The 26,130-nt window shown below is 41.2% G+C and overlaps 1 protein-coding gene across 2 annotated transcripts; it reads left to right on the top strand.

The window, feature by feature from the left end:
• Window positions 1–96: 96 nt before the first annotated feature.
• LOC101544403 (myosin-3) lies at window positions 97–24,515 on the top strand. Of its 2 annotated transcripts, XM_055142163.1 has the most exons (40): window positions 97–300; window positions 2,985–3,128; window positions 3,977–4,133; window positions 4,606–4,633; window positions 5,074–5,182; window positions 5,225–5,230; window positions 6,095–6,187; window positions 6,796–6,859; window positions 6,939–7,037; window positions 7,898–8,001; window positions 8,082–8,220; window positions 8,607–8,725; window positions 8,809–8,958; window positions 9,944–10,114; window positions 10,214–10,520; window positions 10,736–10,806; window positions 11,844–11,931; window positions 12,153–12,270; window positions 13,210–13,333; window positions 13,424–13,560; window positions 13,641–13,896; window positions 14,071–14,313; window positions 14,399–14,575; window positions 14,679–14,824; window positions 14,905–14,995; window positions 15,395–15,784; window positions 15,889–16,015; window positions 17,221–17,339; window positions 17,514–17,710; window positions 18,478–18,661; window positions 19,328–19,493; window positions 19,976–20,100; window positions 21,331–21,639; window positions 21,739–21,942; window positions 22,015–22,140; window positions 23,021–23,191; window positions 23,272–23,376; window positions 23,527–23,622; window positions 23,739–23,876; window positions 24,366–24,515. In XM_055142163.1, exons 1-40 carry the CDS (start codon window positions 97–99, stop codon window positions 24,390–24,392), a joined length of 5,829 nt encoding a protein of 1,942 aa, XP_054998138.1. In that variant the 3' UTR covers window positions 24,393–24,515. The 2 variants fall into 2 exon arrangements, with proteins under 2 accessions (XP_054998138.1, XP_004603954.2); XM_004603897.2 differs by lacking the exon at window positions 5,225–5,230.
• The last annotated feature ends 1,615 nt before the right edge of the window (window positions 24,516–26,130 follow it).

Raw genomic sequence — 26,130 nt, 5'->3', positions numbered from 1 at the left:
GTGGTGGAACAAACCTAGGCTATTGCTTTGGGCCTGACTTAGGAGGCAGTTGGGCTCACCAGGGAGTTTGGGGGTATTTGTTTTCCAGCTGACATCATGAGCAGTGACAGTGAAATGGAAGTGTACGGCATAGCTGCTCCCTTCCTCCGGAAATCAGAAAAGGAAAGGATCGAGGCTCAGAATCAGCCTTTTGATGCCAAAACCTACTGCTTTGTGGTTGATGCAAAGGAAGAATATGTCAAGGGGAAAATTAAGAATACCCAGGATGGAAAGGTGACGGTGGAAACGGAAGACAATCGGGTAAGCTTCTCCACGCTCCCTGGAGGCAAGTGGCCTGTCAGTTCCTCCTGGTTGCCCAGTTTAAGCATCTGCCTTCCACCCCCAGTCGCTTCTCTCTGTTTGATTCTTGTACAGAAACTGAATTGTTCACACTGTCTTGGTGTAAGCTAAGACAATAACATCACTGTCCAAGTTTTCTCATGTATCCTTGGAGAGAGCAGAGAGAATATTGGTGTCCGACTTTAGGGCTCACTGTAGGGTGGGTGGGAGGGAGAGAAGGAGAAAGTCCTGGTTGAAAATAATCAAAATAATTCATGTTCAGGTGCTTTTGTCAGTGTTTACATTTCTATCGGTTAGTGGGTACCAGCTCTGCACATCTACATCCTTACGTGGAATTAGGAGTCCAACAATTACAGGATTTATCTATCACTTCCTTTAGGTAGCCTATGTCACTCCCTAATTCTTCTAGCTATACAATATAATTGAATTTGGGGCTGTGTAGAAGAAATATTCATGCAGCACATGAGAAATAGTAGGCTCCTCACTAAAGGTGATGCATAATCTCTCACACTACATAGCGTCCCAGGCTGTGGAAGTGCAAGAATGAAATAGGGAAACTAAAGGGGTAAAGAAATAACATTGTTGAATTTGATACAAAGAAAAAAGGCATGGAAAACAAAAAGAAAACAGACAGAAAAAGTTACCTCACTGTTACCAAGTGTTGAAATTTCTGGAATGTGAATTTTCGCTTATTTCAAACTTAGGAGCTAAATATAGCTTACAAAATACAAAGGACAATAAATAAACACAGTGGATGACAATCTAAGAGATCCTTCACAAGGAGGCATAGATACACAAAAGTCAACTGAAATGAACCTGTGCCAGGCTGATATCACTTATCAGTGACATATAGAATATGGGGTGAAGAAATGTAGTATAATAAAGGGGGATGACTAGGACAACCTTGAGCCCAGAGTGTAGGAAGGAGAAGGGTAGAGAAGGAAAGAAATGGGGGGATGGTTAAGAAGAAGATGAGAAAAAGGATGTAATGAGGTAAAAGGGTAAGGGGCCTCATGTATACAGGTGATGTGGAGAGTGGTATAGCCATAAATCTAAAGCATAGATTCAACAAAGTGAGAAAACATAAGATCTAATATAATAAAACTGAAATATATCTGTCAAGGTGGCAGGTGGGAATTGGGGCTAAAGGGAGCATGGGAACTTTGGAAAGAAATTGACATTGATGATGGGATTAGTGTTGGGATATTGTATTCCTAAAACTCAACTACCAATAACTTTGTAAATCCTGTCTCTTTAATTAAATATTTTTTAAAAGATATGTTAACCAAAATGGCAAAACAAGATACTTAAAATGAGGATTGCTAATTTCCAATATGCTAAATTCCTATTTTTTTAAATAAACATATTTTAATACTTAAAAGTGTATCTGTGTCAGAAGAAACAAAAATACAGGTTTTATACCAGGCTCCTTTTGCGGGGACGGGGATGGGAATGGAAAACTTTTCCATCTTCCAGTAAGGTCTCAGAGAGATGTAGGTGAGAGCTCGGGGCAGAGGAGAGGAGGCTGATCTCACACCCCACCAGCTGCTGGAGTTCGGGTGTGGCTAGTGTACCCTGGCCTGAGGCTCTTCAGCTACCCACCAGAGCCGGGGGTTATTGAGACACTTGCCCAGTACAGGTCAAGTAACTGCTCTTCTGCCCCAGTTTCTTTAACTGGTTTTAATGTTCTGTCTTCAGAAAAGCAGGAAGGGTGAGGTAGGACTGGAATCTCTTCCATGAGTGTGAGCTGGGAAGATAGTGAAGCAGCAAGACGTGGGTAGAGGGGTAGACAGCTGTTTTCAGAACACCTAGCATGTGGATTCACTCTGTGGGTGGCAGTCTGTGGACCCAAGACTACCTTCTTGCTCCTGACTTTCCATGCCTGAGGGACACCAATAGATAAACCATGTCTTTTTTTAAAAAGAATTTATTATTATTATTTTTTATTGAATCGCCATGAGAGACCATTACAATGCTGTTTATAATTGCATTTCAGTCATACAATGTTCCAATATTCATCCCTCCACCAATGTAATTTCCCAGCATCAGTGTCCCCAGTTTCCCTCCCATCCCTTCAATCTACCCCCACCGTGCCTAGCTTCTATGGCAGGCACATCTCTTCTCCCTCCTTCTCTCTCTCTCTCTCTCTCTCTCTCTCTCTCTCTCTCTCTCTCTCCCTCCCTCTCTCCCTCCCTCCCTCCCTCCGTTTCTCTCTCATTTTAGGCATTTCAGTTTGCAATACAGATGAAGAAACATCATTATGTATATCCCTTTACCTTATCAGGTCCTTTCAATAGAGAGAAAAGAGCCCATCAGCTGCTGGAGTTTGGGTGTGGCTAGTGTTACTGAGCTGAAAGCTTCCAATTGGCTTCTGTGTCTATGCCATCCCCCATCTATAGAGGCTTCCATCTCATCCTATAGTCCTTCCCTCTTCCAGATGAGAGAGAGAGAGAGACCCTGAACAAACCATATTCATATTTTATCACCACTCCTGCCACTTTGTCTCTGCCCCCTACCACCACCCTCGCCCCCATCTCCATACAGTACTTTTCATTTGTACTGATCTCAGAAATCTCTTCAGGCTAAGGGAACTGCAGCAGGAAGAGCATAGACTTTAGGTGAGCATTACTGTCCTTTTCTTCTAGACCCTGGTGGTCAAACCAGAAGATGTTTATGCAATGAACCCACCCAAGTTTGACCGTATCGAGGACATGGCCATGCTGACACACCTGAATGAGCCAGCTGTTCTGTACAACCTCAAGGAGCGCTATACCTCCTGGATGATCTATGTGAGTGTTCTCACCTGTGTAGGTGTTCTGGAATATTTGATTGGAGCAGGGGTAAAGATGGTGCTGGGGGTTAGGATCTTGAGAGATTTACATTTAATAAAGTTATTGAATAACAACAAAGGAAATAAAAAGAGAAGAAAGGGGAAGAGATAAAGATATAGTGTGAGCTAGAAGTTGGAAGGAGGAAGAGCAAGCAGGAGATCAGGAAAGATGGAATCAAGATTTGGTTGCATGCGGCCGACCGGGGTTTGATTCCCAGCAGCCCATATGGTCCCCCGGGCACCGCCAGGAGTAACTCCTGAGTGCAGAACCAGGAGTAACCCCTGAGCATTGCTGGGTGTGACCCAAAAAGAAAAAAAAAAGATTTGGTTTCAGTATCAGTACTTGCTGTGGGGGTCTGGTTACTTCCCTCTACATAGACAAATCTGATCTTTCCTTTATAGGTTTATGATAAAATAAATAACAACCAAGGAAAAATGTTTTGAATATATGCATATACTATACATATTTTGAATATATACATGTACTATACACATGTAAACATACATATACTATAGCACTGTCGCATTGTCGTCCTATTGTTCATCTATTTGCTCAAGCAGTCACCAGTAACATCTCCATGGCATATTGAATACGCCCCAGGTAGCTTGCCAGACTCTGCCATGCGGGCCGGGTACTCTCAGTAGTTTGCTGGCTCTCCGAGAGGAACGGAGGAATAGAAACTGGGTCTGCCGAGTGCAAGGCAAACGCCCTACCCGCTGTGCTATCACTCCAATCCATATACATACTCATATATACGTACACGACTATACACATGTAAACATATTTTTTTTTTCCTTGCTCCACAGACCTACTCTGGACTCTTCTGTGTCACCGTCAACCCCTACAAGTGGCTGCCGGTGTATAACCCTGAGGTGGTAGATGGCTACAGAGGCAAAAAGCGGCAGGAGGCCCCGCCCCACATCTTCTCCATCTCGGACAACGCCTATCAGTTCATGCTGACTGGTATGTTTTCAGGGAGGAAATCTGGAGCAGTGGGCAGTTACCTGGAAGATCCTCAGAGAACTCCGGTGGCCCTTTAGTCTGAAACGTGATACCAGCACTAAGGAGAGGAGGTTCAAAGTCCTCTCAAAGGCAGGAAAGTCCCATTTTAGGGTCTTGTAGGATATTAATTTTAATTTTATGAAAAAATCAATGAGATTATATGAAACTAACAGTATTTATGAGTTTAAAAAGATTAGAAATATTATTTTAATCAGTCTAATACAGAAATCACTGGCTGTTTTCATGTAGGGGCTTTGCCTTTCTGAGACTTATTCTCAAGAATGAGGCTATTCTAGCTTTCATCTAGGACTGACCTAATGTAAGATGGAAGAAAAATTGTGCAATTGAGCTCTGAGTGCTTGAGAATGATGCAGGATTGAAAGCTCTTTTTATGTTGCCATCAACTAATTTTTTTTTTTTTAACTTTTGGCAGATCGAGAAAACCAATCAATTCTGATCACGTAAGTACAGAGAGGCTTCGTAGCAATGGCTGTTCCTGCTGCAGAAGGCCAGGGTGCTTTTGGTCTCCTCTAATAACTAGGAAGTGTTTAGAGCAAAATCTATGCTGCAAAAAATATTTAGGAACAGACAGGAAGGTACGGGTAAGGTCACAGAAAACAGAATATAGGAGTTATCCCTTGACCATTACCTCTCCATTGGTTGTTCACATTTGCTTGGTAGAGGTGTGTGTGTGTGTGTGTGTGTGTGTGTGTGTGTGTGTGTGTGTGTGTGTGTGTGTGTGTGTGTACATGCATTCAGAATACGTTCAGGTCCTGTCTGGTGGCATCTAGAGGAGATTCGCTATACTAACAGGATCTCTCTCTCTCTCTCTCTCTCTCTCTCTCTCTCTCTCTCACTCTCTCTCTCTCTCTCTCTCTCTCTCTCTCTCTCCATTTTATAGTGGAGAATCTGGGGCAGGGAAAACTGTGAATACCAAAAGGGTTATTCAGTATTTTGCAACAATTGCAGCTACTGGAGACCTCGCCAAGAAAAAGGACTCCAAAATGAAGGTAATTTGGAGAAGTACCTACTAACCTTTGTCTTAACTTTAGAACAAGGTGATCTTTTCAAGAAAGGAACAGTTCAGGAGTTTGAATATTGAAGAGTAACCAATCCTCTTAGACAACCCAGTGTGTGGTTTGAAGAGAAGCTCAATTTGGGAAAAGCTCAGAGAGTTTATTTAGTTATGGCATAATCACATATACTTCCCTTAGAGAATGGTGACATATGAGAATGGTACTTTGAAATGAAAGTATTACAGTAATATGAAATTACTCCAGACAGATTATAGGACTGGATGCTGTGATTACCTAGAAAATATGATTCTAAGGCTTGGGCCAGAGAGATAATACAGAGAGTAAGTTGGTTTCATTTCCAGGTTTGATTACCACACTACATAGATTTCCCTAAGCCCTGACAGGAGTGATTCAAGATTGTGGAGCCAGGAATAAGCCCTGAGCACTACTGGATGTGGCCCCAAACCAAAAGCCAAAACAATCGAACCAAAAGATTCTAAGCCTTACCTAGAAACATCAATTTGGGAGAAGCTCAGAGAGCTTGTTCAGTTATGGCAGAATCACATATACTTCCTTTAGAGAATGGTGACATATGAGAATGGTGCTTTAAAATGCATGTATTACAGTAATATGAAAGTACTCCAGACAAATTAATCAGATAAATTGCCCTACAAAAGAATTGAATATTAATAAAAATATGTCAAGAGCTCCAAATCAAGCCAAATGTAAAAAGTGGCAAAAATTCTGAGAGATGCTGATACTTTGGTTGATCTTCAAACTAAAAAGTCAAGGAGGGAGGGACCAGCTTTATAAGAGACTGATAGACATCAATGACAACAGTGAAAAGGTAGGAAAGCATTTATTACTGTCCCTTGCAGCTTCTTCCTCTCTTGATTCTTGTACTAGGGGACTCTGGAAGATCAAATTATCAGTGCCAACCCATTGCTGGAGGCCTTTGGGAATGCCAAGACTGTGAGGAATGACAACTCTTCACGCTTTGTAAGTCTGACTTCAGTCAAGTTAGGATATTCTTGGTGGTATACAAGATAAGGTTCTTTTCCTTATAAAAATTTTGGTCCACCGTGGTTACGTAAAAAAGGAACAACACACATTAACAAGACTTGGGTAATAATACCTTCTTGTGGAATTCAGTGAATTGGGTCTATGGCAGGGTCTCCTTTAGACAGTGTTGACAAACAAGATCTCTCGGGGGACTGGTGTCTGAACTGAGGAAGGGAGACACAGGGAAATAAAGCCATACTCTTTTAGGTAGAGAAGTGTCTGGTCTAGTTAATAGACCTAACAAGGACCCCAGTGCTCCTGTGAAGAAGGCAAGGAGGTGACCTTACCGACACAAAGCAAGGGTGGGAGCCACGACTGACTTACAAGAAGGCATTTAGATTTTAGTCAGGAAACCACTAATTGTTTTGCAAACAGGAAAGCAATACAATTTGATTTAAATATTGAAAAAAATGTTGATTTATTTTGTCACCTGGATGGGTGTGTCTCTTTTGAGACAGTGTAGCAGAAGGTAAAGATATATAAAACTGGTAAAGGAGAGATGGAGGATGCACAATAGTAAGTGCTGGTTCCTTTCCATTCCACAGGGAAAGTTTATCCGAATCCATTTTGGCACCACTGGGAAGCTGGCCTCAGCAGATATTGAAACCTGTAAGTAGATATTTGGGGTTAGATAATAACTATGGTTCATGGGAAATGGTTTGGAAGAATCCAATGTTTGTGTTAATAGATCTGCTGGAAAAATCAAGGGTGACTTTCCAGTTGAAAGCTGAGAGAAGCTACCACATCTTCTATCAAATCCTTTCCAACAAGAAGCCTGAGCTTATAGGTGAGAAAAGAATTAGAGAAAGTTTTAGGCATTGCAGTTCACTGATGACTATACAAAATAACTGTGCTATACGTAGGTGACTAGAAAGTCCTCAGAAAAAGTTTGTCTAGGGGTAGCATGCAGCATTGTGAAGAAACCAAATCCAGTCGGTAGAAAGCAAGCTAAGGCAAAATTAAACTCAGAGCAGATTTATAAAATGCTTTATATTCACTGAGCATTTAACTGTCCATGTTATTCTATTAAAGAAGAAAAACCATCACAAAATGCTGAGTCTCTGCCAAATCAGATTAAAATAATACTCTCTGTGAATATTCCCTGAAATGTCTTGCTCTTTGGCTCTGTCTTTTCAGATTTTGTTTCGAGCCTGTATATAAGCTGCAGATTTTTCAACAGAATTTAGGCAAATCTCAGATTATACCAAGCAAAGCTTGTTTCTCCCAACGTGAACTCCTGTTCTGATCCACACTCAGCTGCTTTTTTCTATTAACTTTCCGCAATTACATTTAAATGCACTATTCATATGCAAAGCAGCTAATTTAAATATCATCTCTGGGATTCTGATCCACATATATGGGAGGGCTGTGTAGCATGCACTGTACTTCATATTCAGTTAGGGCCTGAGTGGCATGGTGTGGGAAGTAGATTTCTACTTTCAAATTCAATTTGGATGCTGGAGGTATGTCAGTGACAGAGAGCATGCCTTGCATGTGTAAGGCTTGGTATCTGATCCCTAACACCACTGGGGGAAAAAACAAATATTTATTAAGTTGGGATCCAGCAACAAAAATACATGCCTCGCAGCCCAAGAGTTGCAACCATGTTTCCCTTTTGTGATGGTGTGACCTCCTTTGTTGTTTCAGAGCTGCTGCTTATTACAACTAACCCTTATGACTACCCATTCATTAGCCAGGGGGAAATCCTGGTGGCCAGCATCGATGATGCTGAGGAGCTATTGGCTACAGATGTAAGTAAAATGGAGAGAAGAATACAGGCTGTTTTGTCTCAGTGGAGTCAGTAAGGCTTTGGGTTGTCATTCTATTTTAGAGTGCCATTGACATTCTGGGCTTCACCCCAGAAGAGAAATCTGGACTCTACAAACTGACCGGGGCTGTGATGCACTATGGGAACATGAAGTTCAAGCAGAAGCAGCGGGAAGAGCAGGCAGAGCCAGATGGCACTGAAGGTACAATCCCCCTGAAACAGGCTGTCTGCCAGAGTAAGAGAGTTGTTTTTTCATTCGAGATTTGACGCCTCTTGTGAGGAAATCGATCCTTCTACCTGGAGAAGTGAGCAGCTTGAGTGCTCAGACTGAATTACTAGAATGGTCCAGTTTCAGATGTAATGACAAGTGACCAAGCTTTCTGGAACCAATTACTAGCTTTTCATGAAATTTAATGATTCTCTTAGTGAGAGCTTTTGTTGGCCACATAAAAGCAGGTTTGAGATATGCATGTAAACCCCCAAAACGAGCTTTGCCAAACTTAGCAGCATCTGTACAATTTTCAAAGTGGTTCTACTTTACCAAGAATTAGGGATTTACCTTTGTGATTATTTTTATTTTCTTGCCAGTGGCTGACAAGACAGCCTACCTGATGGGTCTGAACTCTTCAGACCTTTTGAAAGCTTTGTGCTTCCCGAGAGTGAAAGTTGGGAATGAGTATGTGACCAAAGGTCAAACTGTGGACCAGGTAAGCAAATGCTTACAGGACAGGATGTGACAGTCATCCAACTGCCACTGCCTCAGTTCATCACCTGATCTCTGCCTCCACAGGTTCATCATGCCGTCAATGCACTTTCCAAGTCTGTGTATGAAAAATTGTTCTTGTGGATGGTCACTCGCATCAACCAGCAACTGGACACAAAGCTGCCAAGACAGCACTTCATTGGTGTTTTGGACATTGCAGGCTTTGAGATATTTGAGGTTTTTATAAGTTTTATTCATGTTTTTAATATGACTTCAGATAGGGAATTGGATTTCCTGATCCTATAAGGAAGATTTCAAAGTGTTATACATCACACATTCTAGAAAAATTAGGGTGACTCATGTGGAAGGTATGTACCATGTTCAGAGGAATCTTATTATTTTATAGAGATGGAAGCCACCAAGTGAAAATTTAAAAGACATTCTTACACAGACAGTTGTTTTAAACAGTCGGTGCAGGGCTGAGAAGGCAGCTCAAAGAAACACGTGGAAGGCCCAGGGTCTGTCTCCAGCACCGTGTGGCCCCCTAAGCGCAGCCAGGGAAAACTCCTCGCTCCGGGGCTGGAGGAGCCGCTGGGCACCACTGCGAGTGGCCCAGAATTGAAACCAAGCAAAAGTAAACATTAATATAGAGAATTTTATGAGTCAAACATGTAATATACATAAATGTCTTGCTGATTCTGGGTGCTAAGTGTAAAGCCATTGGTCAAAATGTACATAAAGGGGCTGGAGTGATAGCACAATGGGTAGGGCATTTGCCTTGGATTTGATTCCCAGGATCCCATATGGTCCCCCGAGCACTGCCAGGAGTAATTTCTGAGTGCGAAGCCAGGAGTAACCCCTGTGCACCGCTGGGTGTAATCCAAAAAGCCAAAAGAGAAAATAATGTACATAAAGCAGATGTAACATGTGCAGGTGAGGAAAATCATTTTGTAGTTGCTCTTCAATATAGCTACAAAATAGGTTTGATTATAGTAGTAAAGAGAAGAGGACCAAAGCATAGAAATTCAGGAGAGAAGAAATACATTTTTATTCAAAGTTCAAGAAAACTTTGTGGAGGAGATATGATCTAAACTACACTTTGAATGTGTACTTGAATGCACATGTGTTAGCAAGAACCTAAGTCAAAGAAGAGAAATGCTCACGGGGCTCTAATTTTGAAAGAATTCTAACTTTCCATGTGAATACTGTGTTTTTGTCTTAGTATAACAGCCTGGAGCAGCTGTGCATCAACTTCACCAACGAGAAACTGCAACAGTTTTTCAACCATCACATGTTCGTGCTGGAGCAGGAGGAGTACAAGAAGGAAGGCATCGAGTGGACATTCATTGACTTTGGCATGGACCTGGCTGCCTGCATCGAGCTCATCGAGAAGGTATTATGTTCTGTCCTTTCGATAACTTCTCATACTCAACTACTCATCTCTACAGCTCATAAACACACACCATGCATATTCCATCTTGCCTTTTTCTAGCCTATGGGCATCTTCTCCATCCTGGAAGAGGAGTGCATGTTCCCCAAGGCCTCAGACACCTCCTTCAAGAACAAGCTGTATGACCAGCACCTGGGAAAGTCCAACAACTTCCAGAAGCCCAAAGTGGTTAAGGGGAAAGCCGAGGCCCACTTCTCACTGGTGCACTACGCTGGCACTGTGGACTACAGTGTCTCAGGTTGGCTGGAGAAGAACAAAGATCCTCTGAATGAGACTGTCGTCGGGCTGTACCAGAAGTCCTCCAACAGGCTCCTGGCACATCTCTATGCCACTTTCGCAACAACAGATGGTAAAAGACTCTCTCTAGCATGCCTTGAGTTGTGTTTTCTTCCTTTATTCGATACACAGGAGTTAAAAAAAAAACCCTTTATTAACAGCTAGTTTATTTTTAATTGAGTGTTCCTCACTCCCATTTTTATTTATTTTCCCCATTCCTTCACTATGTTGCTGTTCCTGTTGTTATTGCTGCTGTACTCCAGGATTTACACACTCTATTTCTTTCAGCAGACAGTGGAAAGAAGAAAGTTGCCAAGAAAAAGGGTTCTTCTTTCCAAACTGTCTCTGCCCTTTTCAGGGTAAGAAAAAAATCATCATATTCTCTCATCATCTGAAAATGAGCACTGTGAAGATTCTAAACATGATTTATTAGGAATAGTACTTAAGTCTTAATCTTGTCACTATTTCTTAGAGAATTGAAGCTAGCTGTTTGGCTGGCTTATTAGTTCTTAATCCAGGCTTGCCTGCGGAGCACAGGCAGTAGTATCTCAGGATCCTGTGATTTGGATCCGTCACTATGTTTGCTTTGGGAAGGCATTTTGTGCTTGATTGGTCTCTGGCACACTATGAAGACCAATCTTCATATTGGTCTTCATATGAATGAAGTGTTTCACTTCATTCTTTTGCTTGAACTATTTTACTATAAATTATTAGAAACACTATTTTACTATAAATTGTATATAAAACACACACACATATATACACATATATACATACACACACACATACACACACACACACACACACATGTACATTCACCTACCTTTAGTCCTTCCAGCCATTATTCAGAAACCCACCCGGGAGCCTCTGCGGGTGGTGCTGAGATAAGTGAGCAGGGCTACTCAGTGCTAGGGCCCAGCAACACCGCACTGCTCTGGTCCAGTGGCACCGGGGCCACCAGGGCTGTCAGCTGTGCTCAGAAGTTCATGGAGTGCTGGTATCAAACTTAGGTCCTTAAATAATCACGGTATGCACCTTTGACCCCTGAGATATTTCTCTGAGATACTTCTCCAGCCCCCACCACAAAACTTTTTAAAAAGTAGAGTTAATTTGGGGGCTGGAGTGATAGCACAGGGGATAGGGCGTTTGCCTTGTATTGGGCCAACTCGGGTTCGATTCCCAGAGTCCCATATGGTTCCCTGAGCACCAACAAGGGTAATTCCTGAGTAACCCCTGTGTATCACTGGGTGTGACTCAAAAAGCAAAAAAAAAAAAAAATTAGAGTTAATTTATGTTTTAGAATTCATGATAAGTTTAAAATGCATTTATTATTATAATATATCTTTCTCTGTAAAATGCCTATACTCCACTGCCAAATTTTATCTTTCTTATTTAGGAAAACCTGAATAAATTGATGTCAAATTTAAGAACCACCCATCCCCACTTTGTGCGTTGTATAATTCCCAATGAAAGCAAAACTCCAGGTAAGACACTTTATTGCTTTGTAGATGGTCATTATTTTGTACGTTTTTTAAAATAAAGTGATTTTATATGAGAGAGAGAAAGAGAGAGGGGAGGAATTCTTTGAAGCAAAAGAAAGGAATTACATACTTATGCTGGATTTGGGCAATTTAATCTGAAATTAAATGTGCTTCATTTCAAAGAAATTCTGTGTGAAGATAATATTTCTTGCTTCCATATTTAGGGGCTATGGAACATAGCCTTGTTCTCCATCAGCTGCGGTGCAATGGTGTCCTGGAGGGCATTCGCATTTGTAGGAAGGGATTCCCAAATCGGATTCTGTATGGGGATTTTAAACAAAGGTGGGTAACAAAACTGCTCTACCAACTGATCATTGAATAACACAGAATTCAGGGTCCCTTTTGCCCAAACACTTGATATCTACATATAACTTTGGACTTCCTCAAAGTTAATTAACTACAATATCCTGCGAGGACCAGAGAGATAATACAGTTGGTGGGTCACTTGCCTTGAACACGGCCAATCTGGACTTGATCCCTGGCATCCGATGTGATCCCCTGAGCACCAGGAATGATTCCTCTGTTCAGAGCCAGAAGTAAGCCCCTGAGCATCACCACATGTGGCTCAAAAACCAAAAATAAATGAATTAAATTAAGTAGACTGTTACTGACCAGTAACCTCACTGATACTGTAGTCATTCAAATATACTTCATATGTTATATTTGTATTGAATACTATGTTATTAAAATAAAGTAAATTATAGAAACAAAATATTATTAAGAAAATCACAGTAAGTAGAAAATGCATTTATAGTACTATATTATATTTATAAATACAAGTTTGCATCATTTATTTACATGAAAATTCACATGTCAGTGGATTTACAAGTCTCAAGTCTTGGTGTTCAAGGTTTAACTATGTAAATTTCTTGATGAAATGTGCAAATTCTAGAATTTGAAAGGATATATATATTTTATATGTATCTTTACATATAAAAAGAGCATTTTGTGGGGACAATTATGGACTCCAGGGAAAGATGGAAAACTTTACAAGAACATAAATACTTCCATGATTTTATAGTAGGGGCTTATTTCACATACAACATGGAAAGAATACCTGTACTAAAAATCAAGAATTCTAGATTCCAGGGCTCTGTAGTGTGACTCTGGGCAAGACCCTTTTTCTCCCCGGACCTTGACATCATAGGAAGAAAGGGAGGCATTAGCAAGAGGATATAAAGGCTGTATTTCTGCTGATTATCTCTGGGTCTGTGATGACAGATACCGCGTGCTGAATGCCAGTGCCATCCCCGAAGGGCAGTTCATCGACAGTAAAAAAGCCTGCGAAAAGCTACTGGCATCCATTGACATCGACCACACTCAGTACAAATTTGGGCATACAAAGGTAATGCCTCAGCTCTGAGAGATTCTGGCCTTTTGTCCCTGTTAGGCATCTCCCTGCAAATTGACTCATTTCGTCTTTATTCCCTGGAAGGTATTTTTTAAGGCTGGATTGCTAGGAGTCTTGGAAGAAATGCGAGATGATCGACTGGCCAAACTGATTACTCGGACACAAGCTGTGTGCAGAGGGTTTCTCATGCGTGTGGAATTCCAAAAGATGGTGCAGAGAAGGTCAAACAGTTTTTGTTCAAGTACAAGCTATAGGGGGAAGTGGGATTCTGTTTTTGATATAATCAATATATTATTTTTAGGGAGTCCATCTTCTGCATCCAGTACAATATTCGATCATTCATGAATGTCAAGCATTGGCCCTGGATGAAGCTGTATTTCAAAATAAAGCCTCTTCTCAAGAGCGCAGAAACTGAGAAGGAGATGGCCACCATGAAGGAAGAGTTCCAGAAAACCAGAGATGAACTTGCCAAGTCAGAGGCAAAAAGGAAAGAGCTGGAGGAAAAGCTGGTCACTCTAGTACAAGAGAAGAATGACCTGCAACTCCAAGTACAAGCTGTATGTATTTAGGAATTTTATTTATTTAACATTTTTTCTAATTTGATCATTAAAGAAAATTGGGTTTTTGGAGGAATTTCTGCTTTTAGTTAGGATGCTTCATTTAAAATGTATATGTAATAGAAATATTAAATGCCAAAAATTCTTATCATGAAAAGAAATATTTTTTTTAAGGAAAGTGAAAACTTGTTGGATGCAGAGGAAAGATGTGATCAGCTGATTAAAGCCAAATTCCAACTAGAGGCCAAAATCAAAGAGCTAACTGAGCGAGCTGAGGATGAGGAAGAGATCAACGCTGAGCTGACGGCCAAGAAGAGGAAGCTGGAGGATGAATGTTCAGAACTGAAGAAAGACATAGATGACCTTGAGCTGACACTGGCCAAGGTGGAGAAGGAGAAGCATGCCACAGAGAACAAGGTACTCTCTTTACGGATCTTTCCAGGTTAATGTAGTCACTGCAAACTTTTATCATTTCTTATGATTGTTTATGACTTCTTCATAGGTTAAAAATCTTAGTGAAGAACTTGCTGGGTTGGATGAAACCATTGAAAAGTTGACCAGGGAGAAGAAGGCCCTTCAGGAGGCTCACCAGCAGACCCTGGATGACCTCCAAGCAGAAGAAGACAAAGTCAATTCTTTGAGCAAAATCAAGAGCAAGCTGGAACAGCAAGTTGATGATGTAAGTAAATGAGGCTAAATGCAGTCTCACGATTTTAGGGTTAGAGAAGCCCCAAGAATGGTGCTTATTCATTGTTCTCTAAAGGAAATGGAAACTTTTTCAGCTGGAAAGCTCCCTAGAACAAGAGAAGAAGCTTCGTGTAGACCTGGAAAGGAACAAGAGGAAACTTGAAGGAGATTTGAAGCTTGCTCAAGAATCCATTTTAGATCTTGAGAATGATAAGCAACAACTGGATGAAAGACTTAAGAAGTATGACCTTAAATGTCTGAGTTCAGTTTTCTAGGTTATTGGATCTGGTGTCTTCACACATTCTTTATTTCTCTTTGCAGGAAGGACTTTGAATATAGTCAACTGCAGAGCAAAATGGAAGATGAACAAACCTTGGGCCTCCAGTTTCAGAAGAAAATCAAGGAGCTTCAGGTAGGGGTCAATTAAACTTTATTTAACACGTGGTTTGTACACAGAGAGATGGCTACTTACCTCTGTTGCCATTTAAAACATGTAAATGGCTTTATTTGATTTCCATTGTGCTTGAATCACACAATAGACATGAAACACTTATCTGTAGGGTTTTTTTTAACACATAGTTGAATTATTGGGTGTTAATATTTAGTTGAATGGATAGTATCCTTAACTTTCCATGCTGGCATAATTGTCATATTAAGGCAGAGAAAAATTTCTGCTGATGGAAATTAGCTTTTTTATTTCTGAAAATTGTAAGCATTGGGCTTCTTTGCTGGAAATAGAACCTAGCTTTTTCTGTATATGGACTTGCTGTTCTGGGGGGTGGGGTGGGGTGTGAATGACTCTCCCCTTCAGGCTCGAATAGAGGAACTGGAAGAAGAGATTGAGGCGGAGAGGGCTACCCGAGCCAAGACCGAGAAACAGCGGAGCGACTATGCCCGGGAGCTGGAGGAGCTGACTGAGAGACTGGAGGAGGCAGGAGGTGTCACCTCCACCCAGATTGAACTCAACAAGAAGCGGGAGGCAGAGTTCCTCAAGCTGCGGAGGGACCTGGAGGAAGTCACCCTGCAGCATGAAGCCACGGTGGCTGCCTTGCGGAAGAAGCACGCAGACAGCGTGGCCGAGCTCGGGGAACAGATAGACAACCTGCAGAGGGTCAAGCAGAAGCTGGAGAAGGAGAAGAGCGAGTTCAAGCTCGAGATTGACGACCTCGCCAGTAACGTGGAGAGCGTGTCCAAATCCAAGGTGCTTAGGCAGAACGAGCCAACAACTTTTCACAACAGACTCATCTGTGGTCTTTCAAATATGAGTATGGACTTAAATTTTCTCTTCTTTTTCAATACTTTCAGGCAAATTTGGAGAAAATATGCAGAACCCTTGAAGATCAATTAAGTGAGGCCAGGGGCAAGAACGAGGAAATTCAGAGGAGCATGAGTGAATTGGCCACGCAGAAGTCTCGTCTTCAGACTGAGGCTGGTGAGCTGTGGAACAGGCCAGGTCCCCTGAAACTGAAGAACTGGTCAAACTTGAACGATAGTTTGTATTTGGGTGGATAATTTTTAAGAAAGTTTAATGCAGTGGGGAAAGTAATTGGAAGAAAAGCACAGTCTACTCAAGCTATTCTGAACATTGAGAGTTCAGTAAAAACAAGAGTGAGAGCAGTAAAACAGAATTACCTGGGACTCAAATATTACTGGGTACAAACTCTCAAGATTAATGCTAATTTGCATCAAAAATAAATGCAAAGAAGAAATACTACTAGGAGCCAAATTGGGTGGCTTTTCTTCTTCTGTACATGAATTCTTGCTATCTACAATGAAATATTTTAGAAAATAAAGAGACATGACCAATTTTATCTATTCTTGGTCAGATATACAACTTAGTGTGTGTCATAAAAATATAAGAAAACTATATTTCTTTTTTGTTTCTTTTTGAGCCTAGCTGTGCTCAGTGCTTATTTCTGGGTCTGTGGAGGGGTTACCGCTGGCAGTGCTCAAGTGATGATATGCAGTGTCCTGAACTGAGTCAGGGTCAGCTTCATGCAAGTCAAATGCCTTCAAATGTTACTGTTTCCTTGGTTCCTATTTGTGGTATTTTCCCTAGAAAATGTGGCTCCAAACAATACTAGTTCCTCGATATATCATCACAAGTGAATTCTTTGCTAACAACCACAGCTATGACAAGGAAGAAGAATAATTTAATAGCTCTTTCTACAATTATATACAAACCTCACTTCTGGAATCAGAAGGCCTCTACATCTAACCATTTTAGCTTCCCTTACCCCAAGAGAAACATAGAAATATCATATCGTCCCCAAATTTTCACTTCAAATTACTAAAGATATAAGGTAACAAGGAAAGTAGGATATTCTTAGCAGTCTATTAACAGTTAGAAACACCAGCCACTGGAAAATTTGATGGGAGTTTTAGGTGTTCCTGATAATATTGGAACTTACAATTATTTTCAATGGGCTAACTTAAAACAGTCACTCAAAAGTTCTAAAGGTTTACAACATCTTGTCAGTTTGTGCTTTCAGTCTTCTTTTCATGGACACATCCCTTTTCCCTTACGAAAGTACCATGCCTTTCTTCCAGATAGTAGCACAACACCTTACACACAATAGGAAGTTGGTCAATGCATGAACAAACAAATAAAGTGAATATATTTCCTTCTGAACACAGGTGAGCTGAGTCGTCAGCTAGAAGAAAGGGAAAGCATAGTATCCCAACTTTCCAGAAGCAAGCAGGCATTTACTCAACAAATAGAAGAACTCAAGAGACAGTTAGAGGAAGAGAGTAAGGTATGGCATTAGGTGAATGCTCCTTGACCTAATTTTCAAATGCCCTGTTCAGGGAGGGATAAAGGGAGCAGAACTTTGTTCTGTTTGTGATGATAGAAACATATCTGAACTGTATCACATGAATGGATGAGAAATTTTAATCTGGAAATTTTCCTCTTTTCTTGACTTTTGCAGGCCAAGAATGCCCTGGCCCATGCTCTTCAGTCCTCCCGCCACGACTGCGACCTGCTGCGGGAACAGTACGAGGAGGAGCAGGAGGCCAAGGCTGAGCTGCAGAGGGCAATGTCCAAGGCCAACAGTGAGGTCGCCCAGTGGAGGACCAAGTATGAGACGGATGCCATCCAGCGCACAGAGGAGCTGGAGGAGGCCAAGTATGTCACTATATTTGCCTTTAAAATAACCTAGAACTATTGATACTGGGGAGATTTCTCAGTAGTCTGAAGAAGATGACTTGCATTGAACTCTGACCTCAGACAACTCCTTGAGCATTGGTATATGGGTATGTCTCTGGTGGTACTTAGCTGTACTTCCCAGCTAAGAATTAAACTGTACCGCTAATTGGCTGAATATCTTTGTGTGTGGCCAAAGAGCCCCCTGACAAGTGCTTGGGAGGTCTCTCAAAAGAATTAAAACTCTTGGGGGCTGGAGCTATAGCACAGTGGGTAGGGTGTTTGCCTTGCACACGGCTGACCCGGGTTCGATTCCCAGCATCCTATATTGTCCCCCAAGCACCGCCAGGAGTAATTCCTGAGTTCATGAGCCAAGAGTAACTCCTGAGCATCGCCGAGTGTAATCCAAAAAGAAAAAAATAATTAGAACTCTTGAATATAATAGATAGTACCTGTTCTAGAGCTACTTTGAAATAAAAATTTGTTGCTAGATATTCCCCATCTTCTCTTCTTAAAATGCAATGCTGTACCATTAGAGGAATTTGAGTTAGCACTTTCAAGACAAACAACTCTGATATTACAGACAAGACTCATTATTGATCACCAATGTGTTAGCAGATAGAAAACTCTATGCTCATGAAAGTAAGAGGGTATTTGAATCACAACAATTAGTGACTCCAACTTGATGAATAGTAGTATTTAAGGGGACTGCAATTTAAAAAGCATCTGCTATCTTTCAAATTCTTAAGGAAAAAACTTGCTCAGCGCCTTCAGGACTCAGAGGAACAGGTTGAGGCAGTGAATGCTAAGTGCGCTTCCTTGGAGAAAACCAAGCAGAGACTGCAGGGAGAGGTCGAGGATCTCATGGTTGATGTGGAAAGAGCCAACTCCCTGGCTGCTGCTCTGGACAAGAAGCAGAGGAACTTTGACAAGGTCTGGAATTCTGACAAGGTCTTTCATAACCACGGGACCAGCCCTCACTCCCTCACTCATGATGTGACCCATGAAAAATTCCAGAGCTTCATTGGGCAGTATTTTACTCATCTGTAAAACAAAATGCAAATAGAATGTGTGTGTGGGAGTGGGGATACATTTGAAACATTGTCAGGAGACACAATGCCATTTCTACAAATGCTGTTGAGTCTTAAATGTTCTTCTGCTATAGCAGCTGGCCTGGGTGGATGGTTGACATATGGGAGTTTCACCTAGATGCTCTATGGAAGTCTCCTTTCAACATAGCAGATCAGTTAGATTTAAAATAAAGTTCCAATTAAATACTTAGAAATGCAAAGCCGTTTTCCCATTAGGAAATGGGCAATTATGTCCAGCTAATTTCTCAAAAAAGCATTTGCTTTTTGGAGATGGAAATTTTTACTAATAGATGATTAACTTTGAGTAAATTTATGGAACTATTGACTTAGAATTTTGAAAAGTTTGATTCAATTATGGAATTTTTGGTTAGTCCAACAATCAAGAACAAATAACAAAACACAAAAGGCTTAGTTAGGTTTCCCCAGCCTAGTTGGTTATATAGTCTTTACTTAGAAACTTGGAGGAAAAGAGCTAATATTGGAGCTACCCTGCTTCTATTGTTTTCAGGTGTTAGCTGAATGGAAAACCAAGTGTGAGGAGAGCCAGGCAGAGCTAGAGGCATCTCTGAAGGAATCCCGCACCTTAAGCACTGAGCTCTTCAAACTGAAAAACGCCTATGAAGAAGCCTTAGATCAACTCGAAACTGTGAAGCGGGAAAACAAGAACTTAGAACGTAAGCAGCTGGAGCTATTATGGAACCTCCCCTTTGCTACTGTCAGATATGTACTGGAGTAGACTTCACTTCAAAACCTCACCCACCACTCCCCATCCTTGTGTTTGGGATAGTGTGTTCATCACCAAGGGGTTATTTTCAAGTTTATTTCTATGCAATATTTTAGTTTGTTTGTTAGTTTGTTCTGGCTTTTGGGCCACATCTAGCAAATCTTGGGTTTACTCCTGGTTCTGCACTCAGAAACTTTTCCTGGTGGTGCGTGAGGAGACCATACGGGATGTCAGGGATGAAACCCAAGTCAGCTGTGTGACAAGTGCCTTACCCACTGCACACTCACTCTGGCACCTCTACATGATGTATTATCTCTTGAAAAAAGCATCCTTAAATTATAATAATTGAGTTAAAAAGCAATCTATTTGTGGTTACCATGCCTAGAAACTTGGGAAGAGTCATTTAAATGATATTAAATTATTTCTTTACAGAGGAAATAGCAGATCTAACAGAACAAATTACCGAAAATGGTAAAACCATTCATGAACTGGAGAAATCTCGAAAGCAGATGGAACTGGAAAAGGCTGATGTACAGCTGGCTCTTGAGGAAGCAGAGGTTAGCAGAGTTAAGAAGGCCGTGACAGCTACTCTTGCAGGAATAGTGATTCTCTAGTGGTGGAACCTCACTGATCCTACTCTACCTTGATTTTTGCCTCAGTAAAGTCATACTTCTAATGCCTTCTCCTTTCCTTTCAAATCATATGAAAAAGTAACTGAGAATTATGTTTAATTTATTGGATGATTCATTGCATGTGATAGTTTAAATTGTATTGTTGTGTGAAAGTATAATAATGAAAAAGAAACATTTTATTTTTGCACAGAAGTTAGGGAGGGTTTGAAAAGACAGTTTTGGAATATTAATGTTTTAGAGTTATGAGTATTTCATTAGATCTTTATTATCCTAGCAGGTAGTTTAGCAAACCTATACTTGTTACCAGAACTGCTTCTGTTTTCTTTTGTCCTTTTTCTATACTTATATCAAGAACACCTACTGAACTAATTTAAATATGCATTTTTAGAGAAGTTATAGCTTCACACAAATACTGAAAGGATGGTACAGGGATTTCACATATATTTATTATTTTTCTTTCCACATTTAAAAAAATTAAAGCACTGTGATTTACAATGTTACTTGTAGTTGAGTTTGAGACACAAAATATTGCAGCACTGATCCCACCCCCAGTATAAGCTTCCCTCCACTAATGATCCCAGGTTCCTTCCCATACACCCGCCACCCCCAGCCCACCCTCTTGACAGGCACTTTCTAAGTTTGAATGTTAATGTTTGGGTCTCTTGATTTCAGTGTTGCTGACTCTAATTTAGATATTTGGGTCTATCATTCCTCATCACCATCTTTGTACCTGAATTCCTGTCTTGACCCCTGATGCTTCTCGTCTGTCTTTTCTCCCCTTTGCCCCTCCACTCATTTTTTCCATTCTCCTACCTATTCTCTGGGGTGAAGGTTAATCAGGGCATCCCCCAGCCCGCCAAAACATTACATTCCCTCATCCAGTGATTTTAAATACTACACATGGTGATATCATCCTGTGTTTATCCTTCTTACTCTAACTTACTTCATTAGTTATGATATCTTCCAGTTCTAAACATGTTACCATGAATTACATAATCTCATAATTTCTAATAGCTGTGTAGTATTCCATTGTGTATACATACCACATCTCCATGATCCACTTATCTGTCATTGGACATACAAGTTGATTCCAAATCTATTGTACTGAGTGCTACAATGAATAATGATGTGCATATGTTCTTTCATTATTTTAAGGCAGCTCTTGAGCACGAGGAGGCCAAGATCCTCCGGATCCAGCTTGAACTGACACAAGTGAAATCAGAAATTGATAGAAAGATAGCTGAAAAAGATGAAGAGATTGAGCAGCTGAAGAGGAACTACCAGAGGATGGTAGAAACAATGCAGAGCACGCTGGATGCTGAGGTGCGGAGCAGGAATGAAGCCATCAGAATCAAGAAGAAAATGGAGGGGGATCTGAATGAAATTGAGATCCAGTTGAGCCACGCCAACCGCCAGGCTGCAGAGACCCTCAAGCACCTCAGGAGTGTCCAGGGACAGCTGAAGGTGTGAAATCCAATCTCATCCTCAAATGTACATTGAGGTAGATGAGACCTGTGACCCAATACTGTCAACTGCCTGTTCTTTTCTTCATTGTTTGAACAGGACACCCAGCTCCACCTGGATGATGCTCTCCGGGGCCAGGAGGACCTGAAGGAGCAGCTGGCCATTGTGGAGCGCAGAGCCAACCTGCTGCAGGCAGAGGTGGAGGAGCTGCGGGCGTCTCTGGAGCAGACGGAGAGAGCCCGGAAGCTGGCGGAACAGGAGCTTCTAGATTCTAATGAAAGAGTACAACTGCTACATGCCCAGGTAAGGCCAGGGGAGGCAGAGGGGAAAGATCCTAACCTAGACATGCACGGGAAACACCCACTTCTGTTCCAGAACACCAGCCTCATACACACCAAGAAGAAGCTGGAGACAGACCTCACGCAGCTTCAGAATGAGGTTGAGGATGCCAGCAGGGATGCAAGGAATGCCGAAGAGAAAGCTAAAAAGGCCATCACAGATGTGAGTCTCTCCACATATTCTTGCTTATTCATGGCTGCCAAGATTGTGTTTCATTAAGGCCCCATCCTTTTCCTACCCTGAGATATACTTGGCTGTACCTCGGTACCTTAAATCACTCCCACTTCCCTCAAACTAATCATGTCCCCTCCTGTGTGTCTGGAAAATGAACATGAGAAAGAAGGGATCAATGATTTAAAAAGGATCATATTGTCTCTTAAGTTCATGAAGAGTTATAATATTCCTTCCTTCAACATACAAATTACTCCAAACATGAAAATCAGTGTCACAACAAATAGAGCCTTGCATTCCTCACACTTCTGGTTTTCAGAGACTCATCTCTATCATCGCTGTTAGAACTGAGTCTCAGTAGAGACCAGTTGCGAAGTGTGAACATCATTCTAACAGTGACCTCTGCTGCCCAGTGGAGAACCTTACATCACAACTTGTTCTGTATGATCAGGCACTTAACCCTCACTCCTGTCCCCCAAAGACTTTGCTGTAATTTCATTATTCCCAGTCTTGTGACACTAGTATCAATGGAAACTTCTATAACATCAAAGCTATTTCCAAAACATGCAATGATGATAATGTGATAAAGTGTTTCTATGGGATAGGGGGATAGGGGAAGATTCCAAGTTTAATAAAGAGAAAAACATTTTCCACCAGTCCTTGAAAGTTAAATTTCTAAGTTTATTCTATATGCTTTGTATAGCTTTCTAATTCCATCATGGAAGCATAGGCTCAATTAGAATTCCATTGCCTCATTTCTATTGCTCTTTTTTCTTTAGCAAAGCTCTGATTCATGGGTACACATGAGTTGATAGCACTAGGACACCTGACTTTTGTTTGCATCTCAGTGGGTGTGATTTGATATTTTCAGGCGGCAATGATGGCTGAGGAGCTGAAGAAGGAGCAGGACACCAGCGCCCACCTGGAGCGGATGAAGAAGAACATGGAGCAGACAGTGAAGGACCTGCAGCACCGTCTGGATGAGGCTGAGCAGCTGGCCCTGAAGGGCGGGAAGAAGCAGATCCAGAAACTGGAGATGCGGGTACTTGGTAGAAAGAATACACGGAATCAGCATAGCTTTCTGGTCCTTTCAGCCCAGACTAACTGCTAACTTTTCTGTAGATCCGAGAGCTGGAGTTTGAGCTTGAGGGGGAGCAAAAGAAGAACACTGAGTCTGTTAAGGGCCTGAGGAAATATGAGCGGCGGATCAAGGAGTTGACTTACCAGGTCTGATAGATACTTTCTCTGTGAAATGTGAACATCATTCTGAATTCTTCAGAATACATGAAGAAACACACTTTAGCCTTAGAAAACTGATTGAACTTCATGCCACTCTGTACTATCTGTCTGGTTTCAGTCCCATGTTCTCACTTTTAGAGTGAAGAGGATAGGAAGAATATGCTGAGATTACAGGATCTGGTGGATAAACTTCAAGTGAAAGTCAAGTCCTATAAAAGGCAGGCTGAAGAGGCTGTAAGTCAGACGCATTTATGATTTTAGAATAGCAGCCTGATCTGTTTTGTTTTTTCCACAGGAAGATCTAAGAGAGGTGCATATCTGTCTTACCCATCTGGGTTCTTTGGTTTTAGGATGAACAAGCCAATGCTCATCTCACGAAATTCCGAAAAGCACAGCATGAACTCGAAGAGGCTGAAGAACGTGCTGATATAGCAGAATCTCAAGTCAATAAACTTCGTGCTAAAACCCGAGACTTCACTTCCAGCAGGGTGAGTGACTGTCACTGTACTTGGAGGGGGAACTGGCACAAAGGATGTGTGCTGTACTTATTGCTGCTAGGATGACTAGGGGAAAGAGCTGCAAGAAACATTAGAGAGACCTTACTCTTAGAAGTGACCAATCTTGGGCCCAGGAAAGGAAGGGAATTGCTTATGCCCCCCCTAACTGAGAAGAGCCCTACTGGAGCCCATGTCTGTGAGTCTTGATGAAACAAATATCTTCCTGAAAAGAAAATGAGGTCAAGAGTTTCCAGCTGAGTTCTTTCAAAGCACGTCTGCTGACATTAAATCGTCAGTCACTATACGTGTAGAAAGATACCTCTAGGTGATTTCCTCTGTATGATTGCATAAGTGTTCTCTTGAAGTCTGAAAAAAGTTCCTTATTCTAATGAAATATATAAGTGAGCATCTTACTGGTACTTGGTGGGAGAAAGAGTAGGAGAAATGCACATCTGTAATCTGGTACAACTTTCTCTCCAGATGGTGATCCATGAGAGTGAAGAATGAGCAGTCCATTTCTGGAACAGGACAGAAAAGATACCAAGTGTATTTTTTTCTTGGTTCCTGATTATTATACCTAATTTACACAGGATTGCTGTTTAAATGCAATAAACTTTGCTTTATTTTCAAATTGGAACTCTTATTGTTATAGTTTTCTCTTTGTGTGGATGCTGTTCATTGGTAATTTTTTTTATAGTGGTAAAGGTATAATTGGATAAGCAGATGACATAATAAATTCAGTTAGCATGTATATGCCACAACAAGGAGAGATTGCTTTTGTTTATTTTTACACCAGAAAACAATTACTCTGAGTTTAAGCACTACTTGGTAGGGAAGGAGTTGCCATAGACTTGTTCAATAAAAAATGTGGGAAACACAAAGAATCAGATTGAAGCTAAAGGTATCTTCAAAATATCTTATAACTCCCATTTGGGTTATAAGATATTCTATCAAGAAGTTACCTCTGGAACATGTCTGTTGGGAAGCCCTTCGTGCAGCCGCTATGCATTAACATTTATACACAAATGGTTTCTCCAAGAATTCATCCTAAATGTACTGCTGAATAGAATTGACTCTGTCTACTTTACTTCAGAGTGGAACAGAAGACTCACCCTTGATTTCAAACCCATCTTTACTTTCAGGACAAAGAAAGAAATAAATTAGTGAGAGTGGGAGTGAGACGATGAGGAAGGGAAGTAATAGGGGAATAAGGGTCAAGTGGCTCAGGTATACCAGTGATGAGGTAGATCTCTAGATCCAAAGTGCAGACTCAACAACACTGAAACTATGAGATCTAAACTACAAACACAAAACTTTGAACTGTGTCTGTCAAAGTGCCAGGTGGCAGGTTGAAGGGAGAAGGGGTGGGAGGGAGTATGGGGACACTGCCGGAGGGAACTTGACACTGGTGGTGGGACTTGGGTTGGAAAAATTATGCCTAAGTCTCAACTATAAATAACTTTATAAGTTATAGTTCTTTAATGAAAAAGGATAAATATGGGGGAGTCAGAAGAATTATTTTCTGGAAATAGCATTGTCTAACCAGGAATCATTTGTTAATTGTCATAATTAGTGAGTCACAGTGAGGGTATAGTTACAGATTCACACATTTCCGTTCTTGTTTTTCCTTCATGCAATGTTTAAGAGCCCATCCCTCCACCAGTGTCCATTCTCCACCACCAATGAACCCAGTATCCCTCCCACCCCCCCACCCCACCCTGCCTCTGTGGCGTGGCATTCCAATTTGATATCTCTCTTTCATTTTGGGTGTTGTGGTTTGAAATAGGGGTATTGAGTGGTCATCCTGTTCAGTCTCTAGTCTACTTTCAGCACACATCTCCCTTCCCGTGCAGGATCTCCAATCACATATTACTTGGTGTTCCCCTCTCTATCTGGGATGACTTTTCCCCAGCGTGTGAGGCCACCTTCCAAGCTATGGAGTCAACCTACTGGTATTATATACTACCATTCTTGGGTATTAGTCTCGTACTCTGTTGTTCTATATTCCACAGATGAGTGCAATCTTTCTATGTCTGTCCTTTTCTTTCTGGCTCATTTCACTTAGCATGATACTTTCCATGTTGATCCATTTATATGCAAAGTTCATGACTTCATACTTTGTAACAGCTGCACAGTATTCCATCGTAATAGATGTACCAGTTTCTTTAACAAGTCATCTGTTCTCGGGCACTCAGTTTTTTTTTCCAGATTCTGGATATTATAAACAGTGCTGCGATGAACATAT

The sequence above is a fragment of the Sorex araneus genome, chromosome 6 (genome assembly GCF_027595985.1).
Source record: "Sorex araneus isolate mSorAra2 chromosome 6, mSorAra2.pri, whole genome shotgun sequence".
NCBI lineage: Eukaryota > Metazoa > Chordata > Mammalia > Eulipotyphla > Soricidae > Sorex > Sorex araneus.
Note: the sequence above shows the minus strand (reverse complement) of the source record. Positions and strands in the feature narration are given on the sequence as shown.